Source organism: Erinaceus europaeus, chromosome 10 (genome assembly GCF_950295315.1).
Source record: "Erinaceus europaeus chromosome 10, mEriEur2.1, whole genome shotgun sequence".
In the NCBI taxonomy this organism is placed as follows: Eukaryota; Metazoa; Chordata; class Mammalia; order Eulipotyphla; family Erinaceidae; genus Erinaceus; species Erinaceus europaeus.
The window spans coordinates 83214156-83230377 of NC_080171.1; the positions used below are offsets into that span (position 1 = coordinate 83214156).

General features: G+C 41.8%; 1 protein-coding gene across 1 annotated transcript; it reads left to right on the forward strand.

Moving 5' to 3' along the window:
• Positions 1 to 6187: 6187 nt before the first annotated feature.
• Positions 6188 to 15056, forward strand: ATP6V1G1 (ATPase H+ transporting V1 subunit G1). Its single transcript, XM_007526755.3, has 3 exons — positions 6188 to 6347; positions 11254 to 11354; positions 14274 to 15056. Exons 1-3 carry the CDS (start codon positions 6266 to 6268, stop codon positions 14445 to 14447), a joined length of 357 nt encoding a protein of 118 aa, XP_007526817.1. The 5' UTR covers positions 6188 to 6265; the 3' UTR covers positions 14448 to 15056.
• Positions 15057 to 16222: the final 1166 nt, after the last annotated feature.

Genomic DNA, 16222 nt, shown 5'->3' on the forward strand with positions numbered 1-16222 from the left:
TCCTCTGCACAATTTGGGTTTTTGGCTGAGCCCATGTAAGAAAAGATAGATGAGTACCCACATTTATTTAAGATAAATTCTGTGTAACACAGGGTAAAGAAATGAAGGCCTGAAGAAGTAGTTAAACTTGACTCTGAGAAAGAGTGATAGGGCAAAAGTGGTATGAGCTAAGTGCAATAACTGGGGGAAGCTTAGGAACTCCTGATTGGATTCCACCAAACGAATTCCAATTCCTTGCTCTTGCGCCTTTCTTCTGGGTGTAGGGAGGACAAATCTCACTTGAGGATAATGTGATCTAGTCAGATGAGTTCCTTCCTGTACCTGCTGTTTTTCAAATTCATTGAGCTTAAATTATTCAATATGCCAATGGCTAGCAAGATAGTTCACCTTGGACGGTACCTGATTTGCCATGAATGTGAACCAAGTTTGAGTGTCTGGGGAAAGTTTGTGACTCTGGGATAAGTTTCAGGGTTGTATAGTCTCTCTCACCTGCCCACTCCCCTCACCCCCCACCATGGGAAAAAGTTGGTCTAAATAAGTAAAGTCTCCACAATGTCAATAAATAAAACAAAAAAAAGGTCTCTATACCATCTTGAAAGTGCTCAATCTCATTAATTTACTAAGGAGCCATATTTTGAGTCCTTTCATTTATCATTAGCATCACACAGCTAACTATAATACAGTACAGAAAATAAATACTATCTAACACTAATAAAATTTGAAAATATAATCTGTGTCTCCTTATAATTATTTTCTGTATAAATCAGGGAGAGAAGGGATTAACTACAATATGGAAAATGTCAGAGGCCAGGAAGCTGTCTCCCAAGAGGTGCCATGAGAGTCGGGCACTAGCTCTTTCAGTTGTTTCTCATAGCTGGATTGGATAATGACTTAGATCTGTTGGGAGTCCTTAAATGAACTAGGCAAAGCTGCTCCCTAAAGGCAAAGTAGATGGGGCATGGGCTAGATTTCGGTATAATCTTACTGCACTCAGCAGAATGCAGGCAACTGGGAAAAGGGGGCTTAAAGCTTTCAGGTAGAGATAATCAAGGCGTTGGAGGCCCCAGACAACTAGAATGGCTACTGGCCAACTCCATGGCCCACATGATACCTGCCACACTCTTAGAGACTAATTCCCCACATTTGGAAATAGGGAAGGAGAGACCATAGTTACGATACACAACTTTCCTTTTACTAGCTTTAGGTCCAGAGAAGGCCCTCCATGAATGGTAATACTCAGGGTTCTCTGAGGAATGGATGCAGTAGATTGAGGTGAGAAATTCAGGGAACACCAGTGACCAAGGCCCCGTAGAAGGCATAAACATGTGTGACACTCTCATGTCTACACACCACTGAGATACCGCCTGGGACAGATGAGACACACAAGAGACAGGGAAAGCTGTACTACGTTCCAATGATCACAATGTTAACAAAGATGTATTTCCTAGTTTTGAAAATATGCATTGTTTTGTCATTAAAGAAAAATAATATTCCTCACCAAACAACCTGTTTCAACCATACGCAGTGACTCTGTAGAACCTCCAGAGCAATGATTTTGTCTGAGATTGATGTACCTCAGTAAAAAGTGAAAATTTTTTTTGAGAAATCACTACCACAACAGTCCAGAAATCTATGTTCTCAGGAATAGTGAATACATTCTCTCTCTCTCTTTTTTTTTTTTTTTGCCTCCAGGGTTATTGCTGGGGCTCAGTGCACTACGAATCCACTGCTCCTGGAGGCCTTTTTTTTTCCCATTTTGTTGCCCTTGTTGTAGTTGTTATTGTTGTTGGATAGGATAGAGAGAAATCGAGAGAGGAGAGGAAGACAGAGACGAGGAGAAAAGATACCTGCAGACCTGCTTCACCGCTTGTGAAGTGACCCCCCTGCAGGTGGAGTCAAAAGAGAATCTTTACAGTGGCCCTTGAGCTTTGTGCCATGAGTGCTTAACCCACTGCACTACCGCCCAGCTCCCTAGTGAATACATTCTAAGATAGTCACATGTGTCAACTATAGATAAATTAATTCTCATAATAACCTATCACACTAGAACTAACTCCACTGTTCACATAGGAGGAGGTAGAGGCTCAGAGACTAATTTATTCAAGATGATAGGGTTTAGGTTTGTCTAATTTCACGGCATTGAGGGACACTACTTCCCTTCAGTCCCTGAAGACTTGAAACTTATAAAAACCATTATTTCTATATTCTTCCCCCCCCCTTCTTTTCCTTCTCTTTCCTTCCTCCACTGCTCTTTTCCTCCTCCATTCTCTTCTCTTCTCTCCCTCAGCACCAGCAGGTCTTCTGGGGATTGAAACTAGGACCATAAAATCTTAGGCATGAAAGTCTGTAGCTGGATTTAGAATCTAGAGTACTAACCATTTTACCATAGTGCAGCCTTGGAGGTGGTGCTGTAGATGAGGTGTTGGATTCTCAAGTATGAGTTTCCGAGTTCAATACCTGTATCACATATACCAGAGTAATGCTCTGATGATCTCTCACTCATAAATAAATAGATAAATATTTTAAAGGCCTTTGTATAAATTGCTTTGCTGTATCCCCATCCCTTCCATACACTTTTCTTAACTGTGCTAATATATTCCCTTATCAAGAGAACAAGGTGGGGCCAGCTGGTAGTGCACATGTTACAATGTGCAAAGACCCGGGTTTGAGTCCTAGGTCCCCACCTGTAGGGGGAAAGCTTTGTGAGTGGTGAAGCAGTGCTACAGGTCTCTCTCTCCCTCTCTATTACCCCCTCCCCTCTCAATTTCTGGCTGTTTCTATCCAATAAATAAATAAATATAATTAAAAATGTTTTAAAATAAAAAAGAACAAGGTCTCTGATGACGCAGTTTGTGTCCTTCAGATCACCTTGCAATTTTTTTTTTTTAATTGCCACCAGGGTTATTGCTGAGGCTCAGTGTCTGCTTGATAAGTCCACTGTTCCCTGAAGCCTCAGCTGTTTTTCTTTTCCATTTTTTCCTTTCTTATTTTATAGGACAGAGAGAAATTGAAGGGACTGGGGGAGATAGGGAGAGAGAATGAGAGACACTTGCAGCACTGCTTCATCGCTTGAGAAGCTTCACCATTGTAGATGGGGACCAGAGGTTTGAACCTGCCTCCTTGCTCATGGTAACATGTGTGCACCACCTCGTTCTACACCTTGTAAATCTTTGCTCTGGGGACCTGCTGGGTGAAGACTTCAAAGCTCCCTTACAAGGCAACTGCTTTGCCCTCTGTTTTGAGTTAGTAAAGGGCACCCAGGCTCTGTCTACATACACCCACTCACTCAGTTAGTCAGAATATCCAAACCGGCCTGCAAATTTCAGAGGATGGATTGTGTACAGCTTCCTTCTTTATAAAATAAATTTTTGAGAAACTGAGAAAAACAAATTCTGGCATTTGTAGATACTTAGATGCTTTGAGGAAGCTGGCTATTAGAGGAACCCTGATGTGAAGATTCTTGTAAGTGGAGGACCAGATTTGTAAATCAAACAATTACCCTCTATTGGGATAAAACCAACAACTTCCTTGTTTCTGGCACTTACTGCCAACTAGCAACTGTGTGAGGATTTCACATCCATCATCATCTCCTCTTCCTTTTTTTTTTTATAGACTTTTCTTGGTGTTGAAATTCACATACATATAATTTTCCTCTTTTAAGTATATTATTTAGTGTTTTATGTATGTTCAAAATGGGGTGCAACCATGACAACTAATTCTATAACATTTTCCATCATCTTCCAAAGGTTCTATCTATAATTTGCAGTCACTACACATTCTCTCTCCCCTCAGCCTCTGATCAGCCACTGATCTTTTCTCTCTCTCTCTCCCTCTCTCTCTCTCTCTGTGTGTGTGTGTGTGTGTGTGTGTGTGTGTCTAGGCTTAGTCTAAGCATTTCCTATAAATAGAATCATACAATATGTAATCTATTGTGCCTGATTCTCTCTCTTTTAGCAAAGTTAGGCTGTATTGCATTGTATTTTACTTCTTTTTTACTTTCTTTCTTTTTATGACCAAATAATATTCTACTGTACAACTATGTGACATTTTAGTGGTGGGCATTTGGGTTGTTTCCACTTTGAACTACCATTACCTTTTAAAGTCCTTATCCTATTCTTTGGATTATGCATTATCCTTCATTTACTTAGTGAATTGCCTTCTGTTAGAACATGGAAAGAAGATAAAACTATTCAGGAAGTCACTCAGTAGACTTACAAGTGCCAAATGCCAATCCAGTCTAGGTTCTTAAATTAGACAAGGATAGGAATTTTGGATTTTAATCTTTCCACATTCACAACTTCAATCAAATGTAAATACCCTGAACCACATATCCAGTTGCTCCTCCTATACAGAGCTAGGCTTTTAAGAAAAAAAAAATTCTACTACTCAGCTATTAAAAATGGTGAATTCACCTTCTTCATCCCATCTTAGTTGGAGCTTAAAGGAATCATGTTAAGTGAGATAAGCCTCATAGGTAGAGTTGAAAAACAAGATCAAAAGAGAAAACACTAAGCAGAAATTGGACTGGAGTTGGTATATTACACCAAAGTAAAAGACTCTGGGGTGAACCAGAGGTTTGTGCCTGGGAAGAGGTCCCCCCACCCAAAAATCTGGCACAGGTTCAGGTTTTGGAAAATGGTGGCAGAGGAGGACCTAGTGGGGTTGTATTGTTATGTGGAAATGTTATACAAGTACAAACTTGTATTTTACTGTCGACTGTAAACCACTGATCCCCCAACAAATTAAAAAAAGAAGAAGAAATTCTGGCATTTTAATGTTCTTAGTGCTTTGTGGACTTGAAGAAGTCATCTGGTGTTTTTCAAAGCCCACAAATTCTTGCTGAGGGGTACAGTGGCTCAGTTGTTTCATACTGCAGCCCTAAATGAAATCAAATGACTTCTGAGATAGTTAATAGGAGTGTGACTTTGGGCAAGTTATTTGACCTCTTTCAGCTTCAACATGGCAATTATAGAAGTTAATAACTGTATTTCAAAACCTCTGTAAGGAATTGTTCAAGTGTTTAGCACAGTGCCTCATCATACTGTTTTGACTTCCTACATCACTATTCCAGGATTATCTCTATGCCAAGTTTCTTCATAACCTTCATATCTATCCTGTTCTGCACAGTCCAATTCTTTTGACCTAATCACTTGCTTTCCTGTCACACAAGTCTTTCCTGGCAAATTTCACATTCTTTTTGAGCCAATTTTAACAACTGTTTCCTTGGGAGAAACCTTCATGATTACCTCTTTATCAACTTGTAATTATCCATGTATTTCAATCACTCTGCTGTGTGCATAAACAGCGCTCAGCCAGAAGCCCTGCTTCTCTTGCTCCCTGCCATATCTTTATCAACAGTGGTTTAGGATTACAGTAGACATTCATCATCTATTTATGGAAGAAGCTTAATCCTTTCCTAAACTCGGGTTGTGGAAAGGAAAAACATTCTCCCCCAAGTGAAACAGTAGGATAAGGGCTTTGGATAAAAGACATTTGCCTCGGGAGTCGGGCGGTAGTAGAGCAGGTTAAGCGCACTTGGGGCTAAGCGCAAGGACCAGCTTGAGGATCCCGGTTCGAGCCCCTGGCTCCCCACCTGCAGGGGAGTCGCTTCACAGGTGGTGAAGCAGGTCTGCAGGTGTCTATCTTTCTCTCCCCCTCTCTGTCTTCCCCTCCTCTCTCCATTTCTCTCTGTCCTATCCAACAACGACGACATCAGTAACAACAGTAATAACCACAACAATACAAAAAAAAAAACAAGGGCAACAAAAGGGAAACTAAATATATAAAAAAATAAAAAACAAATCACATTTGCGCCACGAGTGTCATTTATCCAAATCCAGGTTCAAGAGTCTTGGCAACTTCCTAACATGCCCCATAATATAATGTGAGGGCAAAGAAAGTTCCAGAAAGGGAGGAGGACAGTCTGGATCGTAATGTGCGCACATTACGTGAAGCTGCAAGGACCAAACCAAGGTAGAGAGCATCAGGAAGGCGCTGGAGTTCGAGAGGGGAAAACAAAGACAACAGAAGCTGCGCAGGCGCAGTTCAGGCGCTCTGGGCCTCTTCTCCGCCCCGCCTCATCCTTCCCAAATACAAGGACGCCTAGTCAGCTGACGCAGAGCCGCAATGGTCGCGTGATGGGGGCGGTCGCAGGGCCTGGGGCGCAGAGCGCAGGCGCAGATCCCTGGCGGCGCGGTCAGCTGATCTAGGGGGAGCGATTCTGCCGTTTTAGGCCGCAGGTGTAGGCCTCGGAGTCGCCGCCGCCATGGCCAGCCAGTCACAGGGTATCCAGCAGCTGTTGCAGGCCGAGAAGCGGGCCGCAGAGAAGGTTTCGGAAGCTCGCAAGCGTGAGTTTCAGGCTGGGGTGGCCCGGAGGGGTCGGAGTCCCAGGAAGGCGCGTAGGTTTCGGGCGGTGGTAGGCGGGCGAGGCCCGAGACGGCGCGGGCCGGAGGGAGCTTCCGGCGCGGCGGGCGAGTCTGGAAATCGGCTTTGAGGCTCCGAGAGGCCCGCAGGCCGGCTGGAAGTTGCGGGGCGGGACTGTTGGTGAGGGGGCACCCCGGGTGTCCGGGAGGCGGGCGGTGGAGCTCCGTTTAGCCTGTGATTTGCACCTTTCCGCGGGAGGAGTCGCCGTCCACGCGGCTGTGTAGTCGCGCGGGGCTCCCGCCTTCAGGGAGTCGCGAAGGTTTCGGCACTTGCTCAGCCTCCGCCGCCCGCCACCCGCCCGCTATTCTGCCGCAGCGCTAGAACCCGGAGCACCGGCAACCTCCGAGCTACTCGTCGAAGGCGAATCCGTTGTTTTCTTAACTTTCTTTTTTCCAGAAATTGGGTGTGTTTTTGTTTGTTTGTTTGTTTGTTTGTTTTTAAGCCACCGAGGCTGTCCGTGCTTCTGTGGTCGGGAGGAAGCAGGTGTTGGGTAGGCTCGTCGCCGGGGAGATGAAGGTTGTGACATACAGGCGACCTCCGCCCCTTCTGGGGCCGGTCACTCAGTCATTCCCCCGGAGGAGCGATGGGCCTTCCCGGCCACCTTCACCGCAAACCGCGGCAGCAAGCGCGGGCTCCTTGGCAGGGTGCGGGGGCGCTTTTCAATCAGGCTCTCGTTTTCTTGCCTGATTTCACTGCTGGCCTCCAGACATAGTGAGCCACGGAGTTCCTCAGAGGTTGGTTGTCTGACTTCACCTGCCAGCCGGTGTGCAGCTGTTTTCTCTGGAATAGGCCTTTGCAGGTTTCCTCTTGCTCCCCAGCCTTCTGTGCTACTTCAGACCTCAGTGTTGAGGCAAAGGCTCTCCAAGAAGCCATCGCTGATCACCTGCGCCCCACCCCTCAGATTAGGCAGAGACTTTTTTGTTTATTTGGATTAGATAGAGACAGAGGCAGTCACTTGTGAAGTGCCGGGTGGATAGGGGGATAGGATAAGTTATTGTCTATATATTCAGCATCTGGTGAGCTAATACGTTTTTATCCCTCCTGCTTTACATATGTGGAAAATGAGGCTTGAGGGAAATGACTTGTAATCCTAGCTCGACTGGGGTTCAGACAGCTTGGGATTCCGACAGCTTCTTTTCCGTGCAAGGGTAAAATAGCAAGAAATAGTACTAAAAAAATAAAATGACTCTTAATTGATTTATATGAGATTTTTCACAGAGCACTGAATTTCTGGTCTTTTTAATTTTTTTTTTATTATTTAATAATGATAGACAAGACCGTAGGATGAGAGGAGTGCAATTCCACACAACTCCCATCACCAGAGTTCTCTATCCCACCTCCCTACATTGGAAGCTTTCCTATCCTTTATTCCTCTAGGATTATGGACCTAGGATCATTATGGGGTGCAGAAGGTGGAAAGTTTGGCTGAATTTCTGGTCTTTGAGGTGTCAGTAATAGAACACAGCAGCTCAGATAGTGTGATCTGGCAAGAAATACTACTCTTACTCATTCCTTAGTGTTTTTCCCAACATTTATACTCAGATCCCACTCTCAAGTAAATTTCAGGAATTACTTTTATACTTTCTCAGTTGAGGGTTCATTGGAAAGACTTTCTTTAGGGGATCTAAAAGATGGGAACAAAACTTTTATTCTTGATTTGGTGACTGGAAAGTTCTGTGCTCCTTAAGGATGTCTAATCATTCCCTGGATATGGTCTTTCCAGGATACCATATACCATGATACTATACTTCTTAGAATTTGTCCTGTAATACTCCCAACAGCAGCAGAAATTGAGAGGGAAAGGGGAGAGAGACAGAGAGACACTTGCAGCACTGCTTCGCCGCCACTTGCAAAGCTTTCCTCCTGCAGGTGGGGACCTGGGACTTGAACCCTGCTCAACCAAGTGCACCACCACTGGGCTACTTTTATATACTTTATCCTATCAAGCCTGGCATAGGGTCTTGTTTACTCCAGGAAATGTAGATAGGTATTAAGTGATTTATGTGTGTGGATGGAATGGGACTGAGGTTCTTGCATGCAGTTTCACCCCTCTGGGTCACTTTTTTTCACTCAGAACTCAGCACCAAAGCTTTCCACTGCCTTAGCATCTCCAGAGTGAGCTTATTAATTACAACTTATTTGTCCACTTAAAAATTGTGAGAATTGGTGCATGTTGTGATCAAATATTCAATAGTTCAACCCAAACCTTATAGACTGTTGCTTTAGCCCATAGAACACTTATAAAAACTGTGAAGTTTTTTGTTTTGAGCCCTGACACCACATGGGAGTACCACTGTCCAGAAGAAAACTCTATGCATGGTGGAGTAGTGCTATGGTGTCTCTTCATTGTCTATCTGGAATTTAAAAACTGGAAAAGTTATTGGTGGTGAACAATAGATACCTCACCCAGTAGAAGTGTGTTATGTGTGGGGGAGACCTTGGTTTGAGCCTTTAGTACCATATAGGAGAACCATGCATAGAGGAAGCTTCATAAATGGTGTTGTAGTATCTCTCTCCCCCTCTGTTTCGCTAAGATTGGAAGGAAAAGAGAAGGGGGAGGAAGAGACCACTGGGAGTGGTGGAATTGTGCATGCTCAGAGTCCTGGCAGAAAAGAAAAGAAAAGAAAAAAAAATTGGTCTAGAAGCAGAATTGCATATGCCTGAGCCTAGACACAGCAAAATGGGACAGGAGATTTCTTTTACAGTTGTATTGCATTTTAGTATTTATTTTCTAAAAGATTATGTACACACACAAATTTAAAAGTTAGTTAAGAATATGCCAAAATGTGGATATCACACCACTAATGCATCCCATGTCATCCCCCAACCATCTAGGTTGATTTCTTGTTTAAATATTGGTGTTTGCCTTTGAGAGAAGCCTAACAAAATTGAACTTTCAAAGTAGTTGTTGACAGGCTGAGGATATCATCTTAATTTAATTCAGGAAGCTGTGGAATTGGGGATAGTCTAGAAATAGTAGTAATAATAGTGATATTATAAGGAACTACTGCATAATGTAAGGTCATAACTGTTATTTGTGGATTGTTGATTGGGAAAACATCTTTGGCTTTGAAATTAGGAGTTTGAACATAACTGATGTATATGGTTTCATGGAAGATAGAGATAAGAGAGTGCCTCGAATGGATAGCAGTAGACCCTAAATATTACTATAAATATTTGCTGAAGTAGCCCTTGAACTGCCAATCAGCCAGTTAATGATTTCAGATTAGTCTCATGGAATGATGATGTCCTGTGGTCCTTATGCATCCAAAACCTTGATCTTAAGAGGTACAGAGTTAACAGTCAAATAGCTTACCAGGTAGTAAGTGTGCCTTGCCATCTTTATGACCTAAGTTTCAGTTTTGACGCCACAATGGAATGCCACAGAACTGTGGGAAGATCTGGTGCTGTGGTTTCTCTGTCTCTGAATGAAAAAAACTGGCCTACAAGTGGTAAAAATATGCAGGGTAGAGGCCCTAACTCAAGGGGGGAAAAGTGGGAAATCAAATAGGACTTTTTCTCATCCATGTGGGTTGAGTGGACTCTGGGTAATTCGTATACCTAACTTAACTTGGAGCCCAGGAAGGGGCACAGACGATAAAGCATTGGACACTTGAATGAGGTCTTGGATTTGATCCCTGGCATCCCCTGCCTCCCCCCTCGCCCATATTAATAGCTAGATAAAAGTATGTAAAGAAAGATTGATTACTTTTAGTTGTCTCAGGTTGATTAGGTAGGATCCTTTTCTTTCTTCCTGCCCTGTCCTTTGGGAATTTGAGAAATTGGATTGGTAAGCAGAAAATCAAGTAGTAGTATTACTACTGGTTGATTCCTGTGGTCTGTTTGCCTACAGGGTGTGATAGAACCTAGAGACTTTCCCCAGCTATCACACTTCCCTCACAGAAACCAAGCACTAGCATCTTCTCACTTCTTGGATGCTTGTGCATTCTTGCTGGCTGATGCTCCCATTCAGGATGCCTCTTGGTCCCACTTTCATTATTTATTTCTGTGTACTTCAGCATGGTATTTTAGTTTCTAATATTACATCACCTGTCTCATTAGCAACACTTTGGGTTGCTATCCCTTGGGAGCATATTAGTGTCCTTACTAAGCTTCTAAGCTGAGCTCTAGTTATAGTCAACAACATGTTACATGTTTACTACTTGGAAAGAGGAAGAGTTCCCCAGATGGCTGTTGTCACCCATTTTATAGTGTTTCTTAGTACTTGAGAGTAAGAGAATTTTTTGACATAGTCTGAAATTTTTACATTATTTTTTTTTTTTAATTTTTTATTTAAGAAAGGATTAGTGAACAAAAGCATAAGGTAGGAGGAGTACAACTCCACACAATTCCCAACACCCAATCCCCATAACCCACCCCCTCCCATGGTAGCTTTCCCATTCTCTATCCCTCTGGGAGCATGGACCCAGGATCGTTGAGGGTTGCAGAAGGTAGAAGGTCTGGCTTCTGTAATTGCTTCCCCGCTGAACATGGGCGTTGACTGGTCGGTCCATACCCCCAGTCTGCCTCTCTCTTTCCCTAGTAGGGTGTGACTCTGGGGAAGCTGAGCTCCAGGACACATTGGTGGGGTCTTCAATCCAGGGAATTTTTACATTATTTTTACCATCTGTGGAAGATAGTTCTTTTTATCTGGTCAACTAGAACCTATATTACTAGTTACCCTTGAATTCCCTTTGCCATGTGTGTCTCTTGGGATTGTATCTTGAAACTTTTTCTTTATCAACTGTTGAATTTACCATCTCAGTCTCTGCTTCCTCTTCTACTTGTGTTTTAACCACTTCCTGATGTGTCCCTTTGCTTTGAAAACAGGAAAGAACCGGAGACTGAAGCAGGCCAAAGAAGAAGCTCAAGCTGAAATTGAACAGTACCGCCTGCAGAGAGAGAAGGAATTCAAGGCCAAGGAAGCTGCGGTGGGCGTTATTTTCATTATCCACCCCCCCAAAAAAGATTTTTTAAGTGTTTTTATTTTATTTATTATTGGATAGAGACAGAAATTGAGGGGGAGGGGGAGATAGACACCTACAGCTCTAATTCACCACTCCAAAAGCTTTCCCCATGCAGGTGGTGTGTGTGTGTGTGTGTGTGTGTGTGTGTGTGTGTGCGCGCGCGCACGCACGACCAGATGTGCCACTGCCTGGCCCCCCATTATTTTCCCCTTCAGCCTTCCTCCTTCCCTTCTCCCTATGCTCTCATTTCCAGCATAGTGCACTGAATCACAATGTGACTAAAACTGGATTCTAATCTTTTGTTTAACAGTCATTTAACCAAATACCTGTTGAACAATTAACATGTGTCTTGTGCTAATAATGCTAGAGGGTCAGCTGTGAACAGAAACAGGCATGACCCCTGCCGTGATGGAATTTAGCGTACAATCTTACAGTACCATGATCAAGGAGACTGAACTGTGAAGAGTGCAGTGAGGTTCTTGAACATGAATTGGGAAATGTGACATCTTTGGTAAAGATAGGGACACCAGGATGGACTAAGTTACAATGCACAAGATGCTTACAGCAAACAAATGACAATACAAAGAAAATTAAAATTCAGAATGAAATGGGAAAGAATAGAGATTGACTTCAGAGAAAAATTCTCTCAGGATTCTTGAATATAGTAGGAGGTAAGTCAAAATGGTGAAGCAAAACCATTTATTGATCAGCATAATTAAAAATCCAGGTGAAAGACTGAATTTATTGCATAGACCCTTTTTATTATTCCCTTTTGTTGCCCTTGTTTTTTTATTGTTATAGTTATTATTATTGTTGTTATTGATATTGTTGGATAGGACAGAGAGAAATGGAGAGAGGAGGGGAAGACAGGGGGAGAGAAAGATAGACACCTGCAGACCTGCTTCACCGCCTGTGAAGCGACTTCCCTGCAGGTGGGGAGCCGAGGACTCAAACCAGGATCTTTATGCTGGTCCTTGTGCTTTGCGCCACCTGTGCTAAACCTGCTGCACTACTGCCCGACTCCTTTTATTTTTATCTTAATGCCACCGTTCTTAGAAATGTACAGCAGTGTGGTTCAGGAGATGGCACAGTGGTAAAGCTTTGGACTCTCAAGCATGAGGTCCTGAGTTTGATCCCCAGCAGCATATGTGCCAGAGTGATGTCTGGTTCTTTCTCCTCCTGTCTTTCTCAGAAATAAAATCTTAAAAAAAGAAAGAAAGAAAGAAATGTACAGCAATATGGAATGAGCTGAAAAATACGTAGATGAAGGGGAAGCAAAACAAATAGTGGTTTTCAGTATAATTAGATATATGTGTGGTTTTAAAAGGGAAGATAGATGGTATTTTAAAAAAATGAATAAACAGGGGCCAGGCAGTGGTGCACCTGTTTAAGTGCACACATCACAGTGCACAAAGACTGGGTTCAAGCCCCTGGCCCCCATCTGTAGGGGGAAACTTCACAAGTGGTGAAGCAGGGCTGCGGGTGTCTCTGTCTCTCTCCCTGTCTCCCCCTCCCTTCTCAGTTTCTCTCTCTGAGAATAACTAAATAACTTTATAACTAAATAACTATAGCAATAACTAAGTAAATGGAAAAGAAAACAGTGGTGGGTGGGGCATGATGGCACCTATTGGGGGCGAGATGAAGCTCTACCCTCTTCATCTTCAGACTGTACATTGTGGCCTCCAGTGTTTTCAGACCTGCCTTCCCAAGTCCAAGGATTAAAGGCACATACTTCTTTCTTTTACAATCCATAGTAAATCTTTGGATTGGGTGATAATACTATTATAATGTAAAAAAGAAAAAAATATGATTTTATTTTTAAGAGAGAGAGAGATGACAGTACTTCTTAGCTCTGGTATATGGTGGTACCTGGGCATAGAACTTGGGCCCTCAGGCCTTTACTGGGTTCTTAAAATTTACCTAAAACAAAGGTAAATCCTTTGTTGAATTGAAGCCCTAAAATGAGTATTTTTGTATATCTTCTAAATTACAACCCATTGCACCCTGCGCTTGTTTTTTAATTGAGAGAACGCAGTTTTACAAGACTGTTGTTGTCATAGGGGTATAGTGTCACATCTTTCTAAAATAGGTGTTATGCTTCATCTACCCTATATAGTGTTTATTAGTTTTAAGACCTTTTTTTAATGGGAAGGAAAGCTGTGTCTCCCTTTTAATGGTACACTGACAAACATCTTGTCTTGCTTATCCCCCTTAACTTGCATTTTTCAGTTCATTGTATATTATTGTACACATAGACCTTATCTTCTTTACCAACTGAAAAGTGTTGTGCTCTGGTGTAAATAAACTAATTTATTAACTAGTCCCTAATCATTGTGTCTTTAAGGTTCATTTCTAACTTTGGTTAAGACTATAGGTTAGACTTGAGATGTGCATCAACTGCTCTATTATTATTTCCTGCAGTGGTAATGCAGTCTGCCTCTTGATGTTATAAAGTTTGCTACCCAAGTACACTAGTGTGTGTATAGTAACTCTAAGAATACTAGCTTCTCATCTGCTCTTCAATTGTAAAGTTATGTTGTTGTTGCTGTTGATTATTTCTGCTTGCTGATGAGATCGAGTTTTTCCAAAAGAAAAAAATATTTGAGGGGTCCAGATGGTGGTGCACCTGGTTGAGCACACATGTTAACAGTGCACAAGGACCCAGGTTTGGGTCCCCAGCCCCCACCTGCAGGGAGAAAGCTTTACAAGTGTTGAGTGTAGCAAGTGTCTCTCTTGCTTTCGCTCCCTCCCCTCTCGATTTCTGGCTCTCTCTATCCAATAAATAAAGATAATAAAAATTAAAAAAACATTGTTTGGTAAATGATCTTAACCAACTAGAGTGTTGCACTAATGTTCCCTTTGTGTTAATGTTCATGACTGCAGGCTCTGGGATCTCATGGCAGCTGCAGCACTGAAGTAGAGAAGGAGACTCAGGAGAAGATGACCATCCTCCAGACCTACTTCCGGCAGAACAGGGATGAAGTGCTGGATAACCTCTTGGCCTTTGTTTGTGACATCCGGCCAGAAATCCATGAAAACTATCGCATTAATGGATAAAGGAAAAAGACTTGTTCATAGATTGGTGTTTTAGATGCCTTTGTGGAATAAGATGTTTTAGCTAAGCTTGAATTTAGTCTTATGAAAAGGCATTAAATTATTTCTGTATATTATATAGTAGATCTCATTACTTTTTGAATAACAAATCTAGCTTCTCTGTACAAACTTAGAATTTATCCAAAGATTTCATCTTTTTATCTTGTATTTCTTAGAAACTTAAAGGGTATATACTGCTTTCTTATGCCTTTTAGCTCAAGCAGCATCTATATCAATATTGACTTTTTTATTTTTTAGATGTAGAAAAAAAATCCATTCTTTTTAAAGAAAGAAAGGGATTAAGTAATTTTTCCCTAAAACTTTCTTGAAGGTCAGGGGCTTTATCTATGAAAAAAGTAGTAAATAGTTATTTCTAGCCTGTGTTAAATAGCAGCCAGTCTTAAAATAGTCCTTTTCAGCTAAGGAGTAGAATAATGAATACTAGCATAATTCTTTGGGCTGCTTTTAGTTTCTTTTAGTCAAAATTATGAGATGATAGAATTCAAGAATTTGTTATGTGTTATTACTTGGTGTATTGATAATCATTTAAAAGTAAAGGTGCTTTGTCATGGATTTTTTTCCTCTCTGGTTTCTATTTTTTTTGATAATGCACAGTCACCCTGATTTGATAATCTTCAGAATTTCACTTTAAAAATTATACACATTGGCATGTATATTTTAAAAATATTTATAGAGTGCATCTTAGCAGGAAGGCAATCACTTATTATTTCACCCAACAGCTGTCGTTGAAAAATAGCAACTAACTATTAAGTCTTCAGTTTGCCTTATCTCTAGAGTGCCCTGTATGGGGGCTGTCTGGGGCAAGTTGTCAAACATACTTCTTTCCTGCTGGGTTAAATAATATATATGATATCTATAGTGACTTCACATGAACATTTAAGAGCTAAATGCCCATGACTTTCTGGCAGCAGAAATTCTTTGATTGCAAAATAATTCCTGATAAGGTAAGAACAGTTGAAAGAAAACATAAAGTTGTGGTCTGGGAGGTGGTGCAGTGGATAAAGCACTGTACTCTCAAGCATGAGGTCCTGAGTTTAGTCGCCAGCAGCACATGTAGCAGAGTGATGTCTGGTTCCTTCTCTCTCTCCTCCTGTTTTTCTCATTAATTAATAAATTAAATCTTTTAAAAACAACAACCAAAAAAAAAAAAAAAAAGACCACATAGAATTTCCTTGCTTGTTCTGTAACTATTAAATGGCCTTTTAAAAAAATCATACTTTAGGTCATTCTAAATGGGTTTATCTTGGACCACTTCTGTTTCTAGTTATTCCCTTTACTTTTTTTTCCCCTTTGCTGCCAGGGCTTCACTTGGGTCTTGACCCTGGGTGATTCCACTGCTTCCTGCAAACGTATGCCTTTTTATTAGGGACTTAACAATGATTAATAAGATTGTAAGATAACGGGTACAATTCCACAGTTTGCAACATCAAGAGTTCTGTGGACTTCTTTTAGATAGAAGCAGAAAGAGGGAACTGAAACTTACCCATTGTATTAGGGGCTGCCCTTGCTGGCCCCAGATTTCCACCTTTTTTACAGCCTTGCCACTCCATTGAAAATAAGTACATGAATGTGTCGATGGAAAAGAAACAAAACACATCTGAGTGGAGTTGAAACTACAGAGTGACTCTTAGAACAGGCATCAGGTGAAGGTAACCTGAATTGGGCTACATTCAGGAAATTCATGTGTTTTTAGAAAGCAAAAACAACTGTCAGATTCA